Raw genomic sequence first — 14,819 nt, forward strand, 5'->3', positions numbered from 1 at the left:
GGTGCCGGAGCACAGCACTCCATTGATATTCCTACCCTGAGAAGGGTTAAAATCGGCGCCTCAGAGCTGGCCACGGTGCAGTCAGAGAGGCAAGTCTTTAGGCACAAGGGCGACGAACCTCTGTCTTTACAGACGGGTGTTTTCCCTGCTTGAAAGTGTCTACTATCTTAGGTGGTGGAGGTCCGCGATCTCTGTTGTGTTCCATGTACGGTTCCCAAATTTGTTTGAATACTGTGATGTTATTTCTTAAATTATATGTTATTTTTTCCCCAATGGAATACATTTATCCATTTCTATGTACCATTGCTTTATTCTCAGGCTATTTTCTAATTTACAGGTTGACATAATAGATTTTTTTGCTACAGCTAAGGCTATCATAATAAATCTTTTTTGTGCTCCATCCAAATCGAGTCCAAGTTCTTTTCTTCTTATATTACTTAGAAGAAAGATCTCTGGATTTTTTGGTATGTTGCTTTTTGTGATTTTATTTAATACCTGATTTAGATCTTCCCAAAACTTTTCCACTTTCTCACATGCCCAAATTGCATGTACTGTTGTTCCTGTTTCCTTCTTACAGCGAAAACATCTATCTGAGACTGTTGGGTCCCATTTATTTAACTTTTGGGGCGTGGTGTATAGCCTGAGTAACCAATTATATTGTATCATGCGTAACCTCATGTTTATTGTATTTCTCTTAGTTCCGGAGCTTAGCTTTTCCCATGTTTCATTCTTTATCTTTATGTTTAGATCTTGTTCCCATTTTTGTTTGGGTTTACAGCTTGTTTCCTTGTTCTCTTTCTCTTGAAGGAGAAGAAGACGAAATGAACTGACCCAGTATGTAAAAGCAGAAGATACAAATTTCTTGTTTATTTTCATTGTGTGATGACATTGTTTAATGGGTTTAATGCATCATATAGGTTGAACGTTGAGTAGGTGGGGAGGGGGGGGTGAAGGAGGGAGGGAAGGGAGGGGGAAAAAGGGGAGAAAATGACACTGTGTATATTCAAGGGGGAAATGTTTGTGTGTATTTTGGTCAATATGGTCTAAAAAAGTGTCTACTATCTCATGTGTGAATCCTTTATCACGATTCAATAAAGAGGTTGATCCAGAATGTTAAATGACCATTTCTAATCATTCTGAATTCCTCCATTTGATGCTTCCTCCAAAATAGCTCCTCAACAATATCAATCGTTGCAGCAAAATATAGCAAAAATACATTGAGCAATAATTAAGACATTATATTCAACAGATATAACTCATCCATTTAAGTTCAAGTTTATTTATCATCCGATTCTAGAAGTACAACCTGACAAACAACATTCTCCAGTCCTTGTTGAAACACCCTGCAAACACACATACAGATGTAACACACCTACAGACCAACAATACATATGCACAGTACTTATATAGAAATATAGTGGATGGCAAGTTTAAATAGCACTTTGTGTAATGTTGTCAGAGTGCCAGTGAATGCTGCCCCCCGCCGCACCCCGGCCCGGGTTTGAATCCTGTGCTGTCTGTAAGGACTTTGTACATTCTCCCCATACCTGCGTGGGTTTCCTCCAGATGCTCTGGTTTCTTCCCACCATTGAAAAAGTACAAGGAGTTGTAGGCCAATTGGATGTAATTGGGCACCATGGGCTCATGGGCCGAAAGGGCCTGTTTCTGTGCTGTATGTCTAAATTTTAAAATTGAAAATAAATAAGTAAATATTATTGTTAAATAAATAGTTCACAGTAACATAATTGTACAATGCAGACAATATTTTACACTCTTCCAATATCATCCTCTGGTAGGTCCTGTTACATTGACAGTGCAAGCCAGCCAGAGAAGGAGCCACAATGTTGTGCAGTTGAGAATATTCTAAAATTGTTTGGATAATAACACACTAACAACACACAAATATCTTATTAAAGAAACAGCAGCAAGCACAGAGCTAAACAATCACAAAATATATCAGTTAGTCGTTCTGTGATCCTACTTGATCATAACTGGTGATGAGCAGTCAAAGCAACTCGTAAGAAAATAAGGATCTTTAAATAATTTCCCCCCCCTCCCCCTTCACAAATAGAAGGGACTAGGTTGTGACATGAAAGAGTACCTTTGCCAAAAATATAGAGTGAAATCATTTAACTCGGTCCTGAGGTTTCCATTGCCGCAAAATGTAAACTTCAGCTAAATTGTTGCATTTGATGCAACGTCCATAACTGACTGAAAGCAGTGATCACAGAAAGGGCTGAAGATCTTGCCAAGAACACAAATATCATTTTCTAAAACTAGTAGTGCCTTTTCACAGGTTGCTCACATCGATAACGATTCCATTCTCTGAAGCAAAGTATTCGTTTAGGACCTCCTCTGCCTCTGGGCACATGTTGCCTTCTATATCCTTAAGTGGCCCTCAGGATTTACCCTAATTTATCTTGCCAAAGCCTTTTCATACCCCCTTCTAACTCTCCTCAGTCCTTTTCATAAGTTTCTTCCTGGCTACCATATAATTCCCATGAGTTCTTCCTGTCCCTTTGCTTCCTAAACCTTATGTCTGCTTCCTTTTTCCTCTTAGCTAGCAGTCTTACCTCTCTTATCGACCATGATTCCCTTATTTTACTCTCTTTTCCCTGTCTCAAGGGGATGAACCTGTCCAGAACCTCTCTCAAGTGGTCCCTAAATAGCCTCCACAATACTTAAGTGCTTTTCCCTGAAAACATCTGTTCCCAATTTATTCTTCCCCAGTTCCTGCCTAATTCTATCATAATTAACCCTTATCCAATTAAACACTTTACCATTTTGTTTACTCCTATCTTTGTCCATAGTTAGGCTAAAGGTCAGGGAGTTGTGGGTACTGTCACTGAAATGCTTCACCACTGAGAGGTTTGTCACCAGATGGACCTGCCTTGCTGAAAAGAGTAGAACATATCCAATTTGGCTAGTGTTTATTCTGTCAATTTATTATCGAAAGAGCTACAAGGTGATGTTGACTTTCTTGTGAAGCCACTCTCATTCGACCAAAAGCTTCTATATTCCACATGATCTCATTTCAGCCTTGGTCCAAATACTAAGCAAGTGAATTCTTGAGGTAAGGTATGAATGACTGTCTTTGACTTAAAGCCAGCATTTAAATAAATCCATTAAAGAACACTGGTAAAAACTGAAACCAATGGGAATCGATTGGGTGATTTTTTTTTTAAAACACCTGATAGAGGTATATAGCATGAAGAGAGACATTGACTGTGTGGATAGCTTTTCTCTTGGGCTGCAATGGCTATGATGAGTGGTATAGTTTTCAGGTGCTTGAAAGTAAGTACAGGGGGATGTAAGAAGTACATTTTTCATACAGAGAATGGTGGGGGGATGGAATGTGCTATTCGTAACAGTGGTGGAGGCAGGTACAATAAAAACTTTTGAGGAACTGAGAAAAATGTAGGATTGTGATGTTCTAGGTAGTTGTTAGAGTAGGTTATTAGGTTGGCACAACGCTGTGAGCTGAAGGGCCTGTGTGGTAGATTTCTATGTTCTGTGATATTCATTGTCAAATAAATCTATTTCAAGGAAGAGAAAATTTTGCTATCCTTCTGAGTTATTTCTTGGAATTATATCCACAACCATTAACATATTTGGAATTACCAAATACTGAACTATCTAAATATTGTGGTATAAATCAAGGTAACCTCCTGGATTTTACTGCATCTGCAAGTAAGTTGTACGTTTTCATGATTTGAAATTGTTATAACTATTCCTTCATTGTTTCTGGGGCAAAATCTTGGAACTCACTTGCCAACTGTATGATTTTTTGTTTTAACCCATCACCAAAACTACCAAGGATCAAGAAGATAGCTCACCACCACCTTCCCAGGTCCAACTAGGACCAGGCGATAATTGCTATCAATGATGAGCATGTGTCCATTGATGAATCAAGTCATGTATTATTGCATCTCATGACACCATATATGCACAAGTCTTTGACATGAGTGTATGAAAATAAATGGATATGTGAATGATGATGTTCAAATAGATGCTCTCCACTGGCCACTGAGATAGAGGTGCACCAAAGAAGAGGTACAAGGACTGCCTAAAGAAATCTCTTGGTGCCTGCCCCATTGACCACCGCCAGTGGGCTGATCTCGCCTCAAACCGTGGATTTTGGCGCCTCACAGTTCGGTGGGCAGCAACCTCCTTTGAAGAAGACCGCAGAGCCCAGCTCACTGACAAAAGACAAAGGAGGAAAAACCCAACACTCAACCCCATGCAACCGCTGCAACCGTGTCTGCCTGTCCCACATCAGACTTGTCAGCCACCAACGAGCCTGCAGCTGACGTGGACATTACCCCTCCATAAATCTTCGTCTGCGAAGCCAAGCCAAAGAAGAAAAATTTTGGAATAGATGTGCATTTGTGTGCACATTTATAATATATTTGTTGATAAATGTGTCATCAAGCATTTTGTTTATGAAATTCATTGTAAATTTAATGCAACTTGTTGGTATGATCGATTGAATATCATGTTCACAATCAATACATCTTAATACATCAGGCCAAAGGTTCGCCAAGGTCTCACTGAGGTTGCCCTTTTCCTGGAAGAAGGGTACCAACAAAAAAAAACACAGTGGGGCTCTGTCTTTTCACAATTTTTGACTGCAGGTCTAAGTCTTCCATGGAAGTGAGGAATTGCTAGAGCTAACTAGCAGTGAGACCATCGCAATGGAGGGAGAAAATGTTTGTGAATTGGGGCCATTTAGAGGGCCAAATACACTCTTTCTACTTTTGCTGTATTTTTTTTTGACCACCCATTTACTCTCCAGAAAAAAAACATTTAAAGTTGATCTGACAGCAGTTATTTTGACCTAAAAATTCAACTATTTCTTTAAAATACTCCCAAAACATCACAAGTAAGGTAGAGCAAGGTATGAAAGCAATTCAGAGTTCCACATTTTCTGCCTGTGCCACTAAAATGTGCATTGCAGTTCAAGACAATGTGTGTGAATGCTAGGTGCTGCTTGCCCATCTCAAATTCCCCTAAAAAAAGGGTGAGATGAGCTGAACCTTCCAGTGAAGGTACTCCCAAAGTGATGTTAAATACAGAACTCTAGGATTTAGATTCAGCAATTATGAAGGGGCAGCGGTTTATTTCTAAGTTACAGTGGTATGTGATTTGTACATGGAATGGCATATGTAATTGTGTGCACATATTCCTTGTGAGAATGTGGGTGTGTATACAAATCAGTGTTAATATATCAGTCAGCTTTTCTCCTGTTTAAACACAGATGCTGCCTTCAAAAACATCCTCCATTTTATTGTTTGTTCACTTCTCCATAGCTCAAACATAGATCTTTATATTTTAATAGTGCTATATTATTGAAAGTTATTGTTTTTTGTTACTGAATCTGTGATGCATTTGCCCTCTTTATCTGTTTTAATCCCTGCATGGTCTTCAATATAGGTGATCAATCCTGCCTTTTCTCCGCCGCTGTTCTCTCTGAGGAAGTTGCCTCTTTTATTTTGGTCTTGTTCCAAAGTAGTTTATCCAGTGATCTTCCCCCCACCCCCCCCCCCCCCGACATTTCTCTTTAGAATTCTCCCAAAACCACATATGATTAAAATGTCTAACATCGCATTATCGATGAGTGGAAGATTACTGAAACTAAATGGCAGGAAATGAAAATCATCATCTTCCATTTTTTTAACCAGGATAACTTAAAGCCAGGAGCTCTTTAGTCCAGCCCCCTCTGAATACAGTATATCCAGTGGATCTTAATCCTACTTTGTCTTTTTTTCTCTCTGAGGTTGGAACCCGCATTCAGCTATCAGTAAAAAATGCCTTGTTCCATTTTGGTAACATCACTTATTCCACATTTCATCTCAGGGAAACTTTAACCTGCGTTTTCATGCTCTTCAGGCTCATATTCATTTTTGCTCTTTTCTGCGTTGCCCCATCAAACTTCAATTTACACCAACTTAAACCAAAATTCCATCTGGACTTCTACAATAATAAGCTAGAATCATTAAGTAATTCAACACCTAAACATGCCAATCTACACTAAGTGTAAAACACAAAAGTCTGTAGGCATTATGATTGAAGAAAAAACACAATGCTAGTGGAACTCAGCATATTTTATATAGCCAAGATAAAGATACATAACAAAATAAAGATACATAAACAATGTTTTGGGCCACTGCTCTCGCTCACCATTATTTCATCTTTATTCTCATCTATTATACCCCATATTATGTGCACTGATTTCATGAAGCAAAACCTGAGATTCTATTTCTCTCCAAGATCCTATACATCTGTATGTTTTGCCTCTCAGGTCACTTGCACTGTCATCAAAAACTTGCCCTCTGGTCATTGCATCTTTCAGTCTCTTGCGCTTTCGATGCATCTCTTTTTATCTGATTAAATTTATCTTCCTAATTTATTTATTCTTAACTTTCTCTGCTTTAACTTGGGTCTTCTATTTTCTGTATGTGTCTTGGCATGCAAATCTATTAATGTATCTCTGTGAGTGTGTATATCTACTGAATTTGTGTATGTGCTTAATGTTTAATTGTATCTATGTTGTAATTGTAATTGGGTTTGTCTGTATTTCAGTGTGAATATCTATCACTGTAGCTGTGTTGACAAATATGCTCGTGCTTGACTCTATCAAGGTGGCTGAGTATCTCAATTTCAGATTTATTGTCAGAGTACCGAGATGACATCACATACAATCTAGAGATTCTTTTTTCCTGTGGGCGAGGCAGAATGACCCCATATTAGTAGTGCAAAAGAAGTACACAATGTACACATGTAAAGAAATAGAATGTATACACTAGAGAGGAAAAAAGACAATAAAGTGCAAAAGTCAAAATGAGTCCCTGATTGAGTTTGTCGTTGAGGAGTCGAATGGTGGAGGGGTATCAGCTGTTCCTGAACCTGGTGGTGCGAGTCTTGTGGCACCCAGACCTCTTTCCTGATGGTAGCAGTGAGAACAGAGCAGGTGCTGAGTGGTGTGCTTCGTTGATGATCGCCGCTGCTCTCCGACGGCAACGTTCCCTGTAGATGATTTCGATGGTGAGGAGGGTTTTACCCGTGATGTCCTGGGATGTGTCCACTACCTTTAGCAGAGCTTTAACTCGGGGGAGGACGTGGACATGTCCTCGGGCCTGCGCAAAGGAGCTTTTAGGTGGAGTGCAGTGTGCGCAGTACTGGCCCCACCCTTTACACCCATGGTTCGTGTGCCGTGACCAAGCAAGTTGGGACGCGGCAGCGAGGTCCTTGGGTCGTAGGTTTTATATCGGAGTGGCCTTCTCCTATGCAGGTTTCTTACCCGGGCTGCAACCTCCTTTGAAGAAGACCGCAGAGCCCAGCTCACTGACAAAAGACAAAGGAGGAAAATCCCAACACTCAACCCCATGCAACCGCTGCAACCGTGTCTGCCTGTCCCGCATCGGACTTGTCAGCCAGCAACGAGCCTGCAGCTGACGTGGACATTACCCCTCCATAAATCTTCGTCCGCGAAGCCAAGCCAAAGAAGAAAGAAACTCGGGGGTATTAGTGTCCCCATACCAGGCTGTGATGCAGCTGGTCAGTACACATTTGGGAATGACTGAAAACGTATCTTGGTATCCAGGCTTCCTCAAGCTTGAATTGGTCTTGCATTATTAGTCCACGTTTTCCATTCGAACCTTTTTCCATCAAAATGCCCCAAAGCTGCCAGGCTTTTAACAATTCAAACCTATTAAAGCATTTATGCAATTCTAGATGGAGAAAAAAAGAATTTTAGATAAAATTCCAGGTTATTGAGCTCTAAAGGGAGGACTTTCAGAGGCGCTGGGAAAATGCCCACTCGTTATTTGTCAGGGGACGTGTGGGTTCACTGCTTTCCTCCAAGGTTATTAATATTGGATTTAAAACAGCTGCATAGAAAAGATTTTCCTCCAAGGGAGGGGATCGGTTGCAAGGGTCGGGACTTATTAGGAAAATGATAATGATTTTAAAGTGTTTGGTTGATGAAACCATTGAATTTCCCCTCCCGTCAACGAAGCTGTCAATCAAAAGGCGGTGCCCTTTGATGTCGAGGACCCGTCGCCTTGGTCCTAAACACAAACTGCTTCAGATCTTTCTTCTCTCCCTGCTGCCGTACTTTCTCTTCCTCGCTCTCTCCCTCTCTCGCTGCGGACTGACTGCAACTTTCCACTTGCATTCCCCCGCCGGCGGGCTGCAACAAGCGGCGCAAGTCCCGGGCCGGGAACTTCACTACAGTGAAAAGTGGAGGAGAGGAAGGGGGAGGGGAGGAGGAGGGGTGGGGAGGTTGGGGGGGGGGGGGGGGGGAGAGAGAGGAGAAAACATCCCAAAGAAAATGCCGCAGCTGAACAGCGGCGGAGGGGATGACCTGGGGGCGAACGATGAAATGATCTCCTTCAAAGACGAGGGGGAACAAGAGGAGAAAATCTCCGAGAGCGCTCTCACCGAGAGGGATTTAGCAGACGTGAAGTCATCGTTAGTCAACGAGTCGGAGACGAACCAGAATCCTGCATCCGACCCAGAGGTGAGTGAATGAAGGAGTTTGCTCCTCAGATTGAGACACGCGTGCACATCCCCTCCCCCCGTCAACACCACCTCGTTGCAAACTCTTCTCCCCCTGAATCTGTCCACAGGCGATCGCACGCTCTCGAGAAAGAATTTACCAAGATAAATCCAAAGAACACATCGATGACGGTAGGTCGGCTTCTGCTTTCTTTCCCGGGAGGTGTGTGGGGGGGCGCCACTCTTTGCTCACTCTGCCCACTGTTTGCAACACCGTTTGTCGATTTCAGCCGGGCCAGTAAAACTTTTCTCCCACCCCCCTCCCCTCTTCTTCTCCCTTGCAGTTACCAAGCAGCGTCAAGATGGAGGGATGTTCAAAGGGACAGCCTACTCGGGCTACCCCCACTTCCTGATGCTCCAAGAGCCCTACCTGGCCAACGGACCCCTCTCTCCCTCTGTAAGTGCCGGCCGCACCTCGGTTCCCTCTCGGGTTCGCACCGCTCCTGCTGCTCAGTTTTGGAAGTTGGGGGTTTTGGGGAGGAGAGAATGAGTCAGATTGCAGGAAATCACCCTGTTCGTCCCAAGGATGCATTCACTGGGGGGGGGGGGGTCCTGTTTTGAGTTTGGTCATGATCAAAGAAGTGGGATTTTTTTCCCAGTTCTTGGTGCCTTTTGGCACCTTTCAAGTGGGTAAGGTAAAAAGCATCACTTGTGCTTGCCGCCTTGTGCCTGGTTGGATCTGGGCTCGTATGAAGGCAGATTTGTTCGTATTCGCTTTAAGTGATCATTCTGTTTCTTGTTGGCGTGTCTTGGGGATGTGATCATTGATTTTCGACTCTTCCCACTCTGGTCTGTCACTAAGCAGTAAAGGCACCTTTCGAACGTGCCTGCCAAGTAGGGCAAGCAGCCTTGGCGTGGAGGGACCAGCAAAAATACCTACCGGTGTATATAATCCCGATCAAACCCCGCATATGACTGTAGTCAGCTGGATCTTTAAAAGAAAAACCCTGTTGTGTTGTTAGCTGTGCTTTTTTTGGGGGGGGGGGGGGAGTTATTAAATCTGAAAAAAAAATGCTGTCCTTTATAGAAGAGCAAACCAATAGTTTCTTAAGATCTAACTCTAGCAGAATGGAAACACCATTCGAAAGTCGTGAAAGTGGGTTGTGGAATTTTAAAGGCTACCTGGTCCCGCAGGAAAATATCCCGCACACTGAAGTCAAACAGGAAAGTCTGCAGGTTGAAGTTAGGTCACAACGCTGGAGAGACTCGGCAGGTGTCCTTTATATAATCCACATTTTGGGCTTGGGACCTTCATCGAGGTATCAGGCATGTTATGTATCTTTGCTGTGGAAAGGACACCGTTTGACCTGCTGAGTTTTTCCAGCACTGTTTTATCATTGTACACTGAAAATAGCATTGAGAATTGGGCTGAAATGGCCTGTTACTGTGTTGTGTGTCTAAATTTAATTTAAATTTAGAGTGGATGGTGTTAAAGTATACTGTATTTGTATTGCCCAGCGTGATTTGCATTTCAAAGTAATATCCCACCAGTATTCTCATTGATGTGTCAAGCGATGAGCATTTTTCTGAATAATCCTGTACATTTCAATCCAAGACACAAAACTTTGAGACCAAGGAAATCAATTTCTGATCAGCAATACAAGAATATAGTTTTTCAAATGATTTGCTTTAGTGATCACTACATTAACAAGAGTTTAAAGGGATGGGATGAGAGGTGCAATTGGACCTTGTTTTACTTTATCAACATCTCTTCAAGGTAGTGGAAAATGTGGTGGTCTACCCACAAGCTAGTACGACAAGGACAAGTATCACCAGCTGTCAACTTGTTAACCTTAATTTTCTCTTTTTTTTAAAGTTTGCCTATCTGATAACAGATATATGCTCTGATGAGCATTTCCATCCAAATAGAGAAACCTCCACAATATGCTGTTGTGTCTTACACTGTTGTGCAATGTGGTTGGAGTGGTTGTTTTTTTTCCCTCACAGCAGAGTCAAATGGAAATCTTTTCATTAGGTTTGCTTGAGGGCTGGAGGGCTAGAGGGATGATGGGCAGGACAGGGGAGGGGGTGGAGTTGGAGTGGAATTAGATCAGACACAATCTTTGTTGTTTGCTTAATAACATAACACAGGCACTGTTGGAAAAAAAATGGCATTACTGTTTAATAGCTGCTTACAGGCTCAGAGTTTCCGTGAATTAAGCACACTGTTCATTTCAAACTGAGTTGTCCGAAATCTCTTTCAAGGGTAGTCTTGCTGCCGTGTCCCTTTCCAAAAAATAAATGGTTAAACAAAAATAACTTTGACTTCTAGTTCTGGTTTGTAGTTTTTAAAATATTTTCATTCAAAAACAATTTTTATAAGGGTGTGATTTTAGGTGACCAACCAAGATCAAGAGAATAAAGAAGGCAGATTATTATTAGGTGTAGACAATTCAAATGGAATATTTCAGCTGAATGTGTGTAGTTCAGTTCCTTCACACAATCAGTCTTGGGATCTTTACAAAGCTAATTTCCACAATAATAATGCAATTTAAAGAAAAATATCTCCAGGAAATAGCATAAATAGTAAAGTGACTTTTTGTGCAATTTGTTTATTTTCATCTGTGGAGTTCTCCCTGGGCTTTGATTGTACAGCTGGACCCCATGTCAACAAAGATAAAATGGTGGTTCTCTCTGTTTAAGTTTTGCACGTTGCATTTGACCATGATTTCATGCCCGTCTGTTTCATTTTTGAATCAAACCTGGCTACCAACATTGCTTTTATAGTCACAATTAACCTTGATTGAAATTACTTCAAACTTCAAAACTTGGAAAATAAGAGAGCACAGTAATTACCATACTCATTTTAAAAACTCTGCAAGACAATGACAATGGGAGTTACAGAAGAATAGCTAAGATTTTATCTATTAATTAGTAAGAAACAAAATCAATTAAAGTCGTATACATTTATATAATTATAAGAATACAATGGGGATATAAGAAAAGTCAAGTCAATTTATTTTTTTCACTTAAATTGTATATTGAAACATGGTTGGTAGTGTTGAGCCCAATGATTCTGTAACCAAGGCTACCTTTAACACAACCATATCTTTGTTAGTTTCATATTATGATTTTGCTACAACAATACACTGTTGAAGTTGAAAAGCTTTTTTATTTAAAAAAAAAGGGCAACTGAGATTTCCTAGAATTCCCTGTGGCTACCAGCGGGCTTGGGGAGTTAAAACAAAACATGAGCAACAAGACTTCCTGTGTTCTGAAGGGGACAGTCATTAGATGGTACAAAAATACACTGAAAGCATGAACGAAAAAAAACTCTGATAGCTCAAATGTCTGTCCATAAAACAGAATGGAGAAACATATCCATTGTAAAATATGGCTCAGAAAACAAAATGTATACAATTAAGACTCATTTAAATTCTGCTGCATTAATTAACTATTAAGTGACAATTAGCAGTATGCATTTTAGTTGGTTTGGCTATTAATAGTTGCTGCCACGCAGTAGAAATAAAAGCATTCCCTTGGGTTGTAAATGCTTCAATGTAAGGTTCGGTAAATGTCTGCACGTGCAACCAGTGTATAACATGCTGCATTTCAGCAGAAGGATATTTGATGCTTCTGACTGCTGCCCTTGTGTTACTTTGCCTTTGAAGGATCCAGGGTGAAATGAATTTGAGAGATTCAAACTAATTTCCAATACATGCATGCTCCTAACATTAAACTTGCAGTTTTACAGTTAAAGATGGTGAATGTGGGAATGGAAATACCATAAGTAATTTTGTCGAGTTTGGGGAAAAGGCTGTTGATGCAAAGGAAGAACAGGTTTCGATACAGAGAATGGCTGTGAAGAGTGAATCAAAAATTTTTAAAAGTTCAAAATGTTTTATAAATATCCTGGCAGGTTTGCAGATGATAAATTTGCTGTGAAAGATTGAACATTTAAAGCAAGCTGATATTTCTTATTCTCTGTATATTTCCTCGAGTCCATAATACCTTAGACTGGGGACAAACCACCCCTTGTCCCTGGCAACTAGGCCAAGTGGTGAAGCAATACATTTCAACAATCCACATTGATTTGCAATTGTCCTCCACCTCCCAGTGCCACCCTCAAATTTTCAGAAAACATCTTGCTTTTATTCAGCATGTCTCCAAATGCTTCCACTAAGACTGAGTGCTGACCAAAATGGTCAGATAAATAGAACATGGTGAGGGTGGGGAAAATCACAGGTTTGTTTTGACTGAAACAGAAGATCTTAAATACTGTATAATTTGCAGGAAAAAAAATCTAATAGTTTTCATTCAATGCTAGGGCAAGTTGTTGTTTAGAATAGCTTGACTTGATTTGAAGTCAATTGACTTGTAAAGAGAAATTTCTCCACTCTTTTCCATCAAGTTGATAGTGTTTTAGTTGCAAAATCTGCTGACTGAATTCAGGCGACCAAACTTGTCATTTTCAAGTCTCCTGTCCTGAATTGTGAACTGCAGAGGTTTTGTTCATAACCCTACGACTACTCTGATTCCATCATGCTCATTAAGCTATTTTACTCTCTTGTGTCCCATTCTCGTACCAGCACTTTACAAACCATTTGAGCAATTCAAGAAATAGTTATTAAATATTATTTAATACTCATACAATTATTTAAAATTGCTACACTAACCAAAACATCAAGATGTGAGATCTACTTCATTAAACATATTTTAAGGTACAATTGGATAGAATTTTACATAAGAAAGAAATATGGGAATATGTGGAAAAGGCAGGTAGGTGGAATTGAGTCAATGATCAGATCTGCCATGATCTTATTGAATGGAAGAACAGGCTCGATGGGCCGGATGGTCTCTTATTTCTTATGTTCTAATCAGCTTCTCAGGGAGAGGGAACGTTATTTATACATAATTCCTTCAATGGAGAAGAACATTCCCAAGTCATCTTAGTCATCTAGTGAGGCCATTTGTGTGGAAGAGATGACAGTGGTTATTTTTAAGAATCTATACATGCTGAAGGAGGGAGATCTGCCCCAGGAGAGACTTTTGAGTCTCCAGAACTGGCAGCAATGGACACTTGTCGGGTCCTGCTGCAGCTGACTGAACCAGACCCTACAAAAAAATGTCAAGCCGAGACAACAATCCAGCCATCTGAAAGGTCCTTTGGGGAAGATGACTGAGAGGGTGGGATGTGCACAGGCTGACCACAACTGGTATTTTTACTATCAGGACAGGAGCACTGAACCATTTGCATTAAATGAATGAAGAGCTTTCTCTTTAGTTCTTATGGTAATAATTCATTTGCAATACCTCCTTCCTCCAGCAAAATAACTGGCAATTCAGGTGTGATGCTTCTTCTGGTGAGTTCTGTCCCAATTTTGCAGGGGTCTCTGATTGCATTAGTCCAGTGCTTAATTTCCATTCCAGGTTTGGTAAACATTGACATGAATTTATGTAATTTCTTTTGGATTCATTTTTAGTGTTTTAATATTTATCAAAATATCATAAATCAAAATATAAAAAGTGCAGAGAAGATTTATTAAGATGTTCCCTGGACTTCTGGTACTGATTTACCGGAAAAGGTTTATAGGTTTCGACTTTATTTCCTGGATCGTAGGAGAAGGAGGGGAGATTTGATAGAGGTATTTAATATTATGAGGGAGATAGGCAGAGTAAACATAGATAGGCTTTTTCCACTGAGGGTAGGTGAGATACAAACCAGAGGACATGGGTTAAGAGTGAAAGGGGAACAGTTAGGGGGAACATGAGGGGACTCTTCTTCACACAGAAAGTGTTGGCTGGTGGAACGAGCTACCAGCTGAAGTGGTGAATGCAGTCTCAATTTTAACATTCTTTTTTTTTTTTTTTAATTTTTTATTTTTCACACCATAAATCACAATAGCCATGATATACACTTTTTCTTTTCCACACATTTACAGTGACTTTTTCTCCCTCCCCCCTCCCTCCTCCCAAGCCACCCCCCCCACCCCCCCCCCTCTCATCCATTTTAGGTATACAATCTAGGTTGCATTAATTCAGTTAGACAATGTTGTCATTCAACAGAAATACACCAGAAATTCTACTGAGTCCATTCTTTTCTTTTCTTCTCCTTCCATCAACTTAGGTAATGTTTGTTCCCGGTAGGTTTTCGCTATTGTATTTAATGTAAGGCTCCCATACTTGTTCGAATATTTCAATATTATTTCTTAAACTATATGTTATTTTTTCTAATGGAATACATTTATTCATTTCTATATACCATTGTTGTATTTTCAAATTATCTTCCAATTTCCAGGTTGACATAATACATTTTTTTG

At 40.4% G+C, this 14,819-nt stretch overlaps 1 protein-coding gene across 19 annotated transcripts in view; it reads left to right on the forward strand.

Moving 5' to 3' along the window:
* Window positions 1–8,318: 8,318 nt before the first annotated feature.
* LOC138743274 (lymphoid enhancer-binding factor 1-like) overlaps window positions 8,319–14,819 on the forward strand; it is a 216,965-nt gene continuing 210,464 nt past the window's right edge. For all 19 annotated transcript variants that reach the window (XM_069898331.1, XM_069898332.1, XM_069898333.1 and 16 more), the window contains exons 1-3: window positions 8,319–8,521; window positions 8,631–8,691; window positions 8,844–8,956. In XM_069898331.1, coding sequence (XP_069754432.1) covers window positions 8,333–8,521; window positions 8,631–8,691; window positions 8,844–8,956 — 363 coding nt within the window. In that variant the 5' untranslated portion in view covers window positions 8,319–8,332. The remainder of the gene's footprint in view (window positions 8,522–8,630; window positions 8,692–8,843; window positions 8,957–14,819) is intronic.

The sequence above is a fragment of the Narcine bancroftii genome, chromosome 9 (genome assembly GCF_036971445.1).
Source record: "Narcine bancroftii isolate sNarBan1 chromosome 9, sNarBan1.hap1, whole genome shotgun sequence".
In the NCBI taxonomy this organism is placed as follows: Eukaryota; Metazoa; Chordata; class Chondrichthyes; order Torpediniformes; family Narcinidae; genus Narcine; species Narcine bancroftii.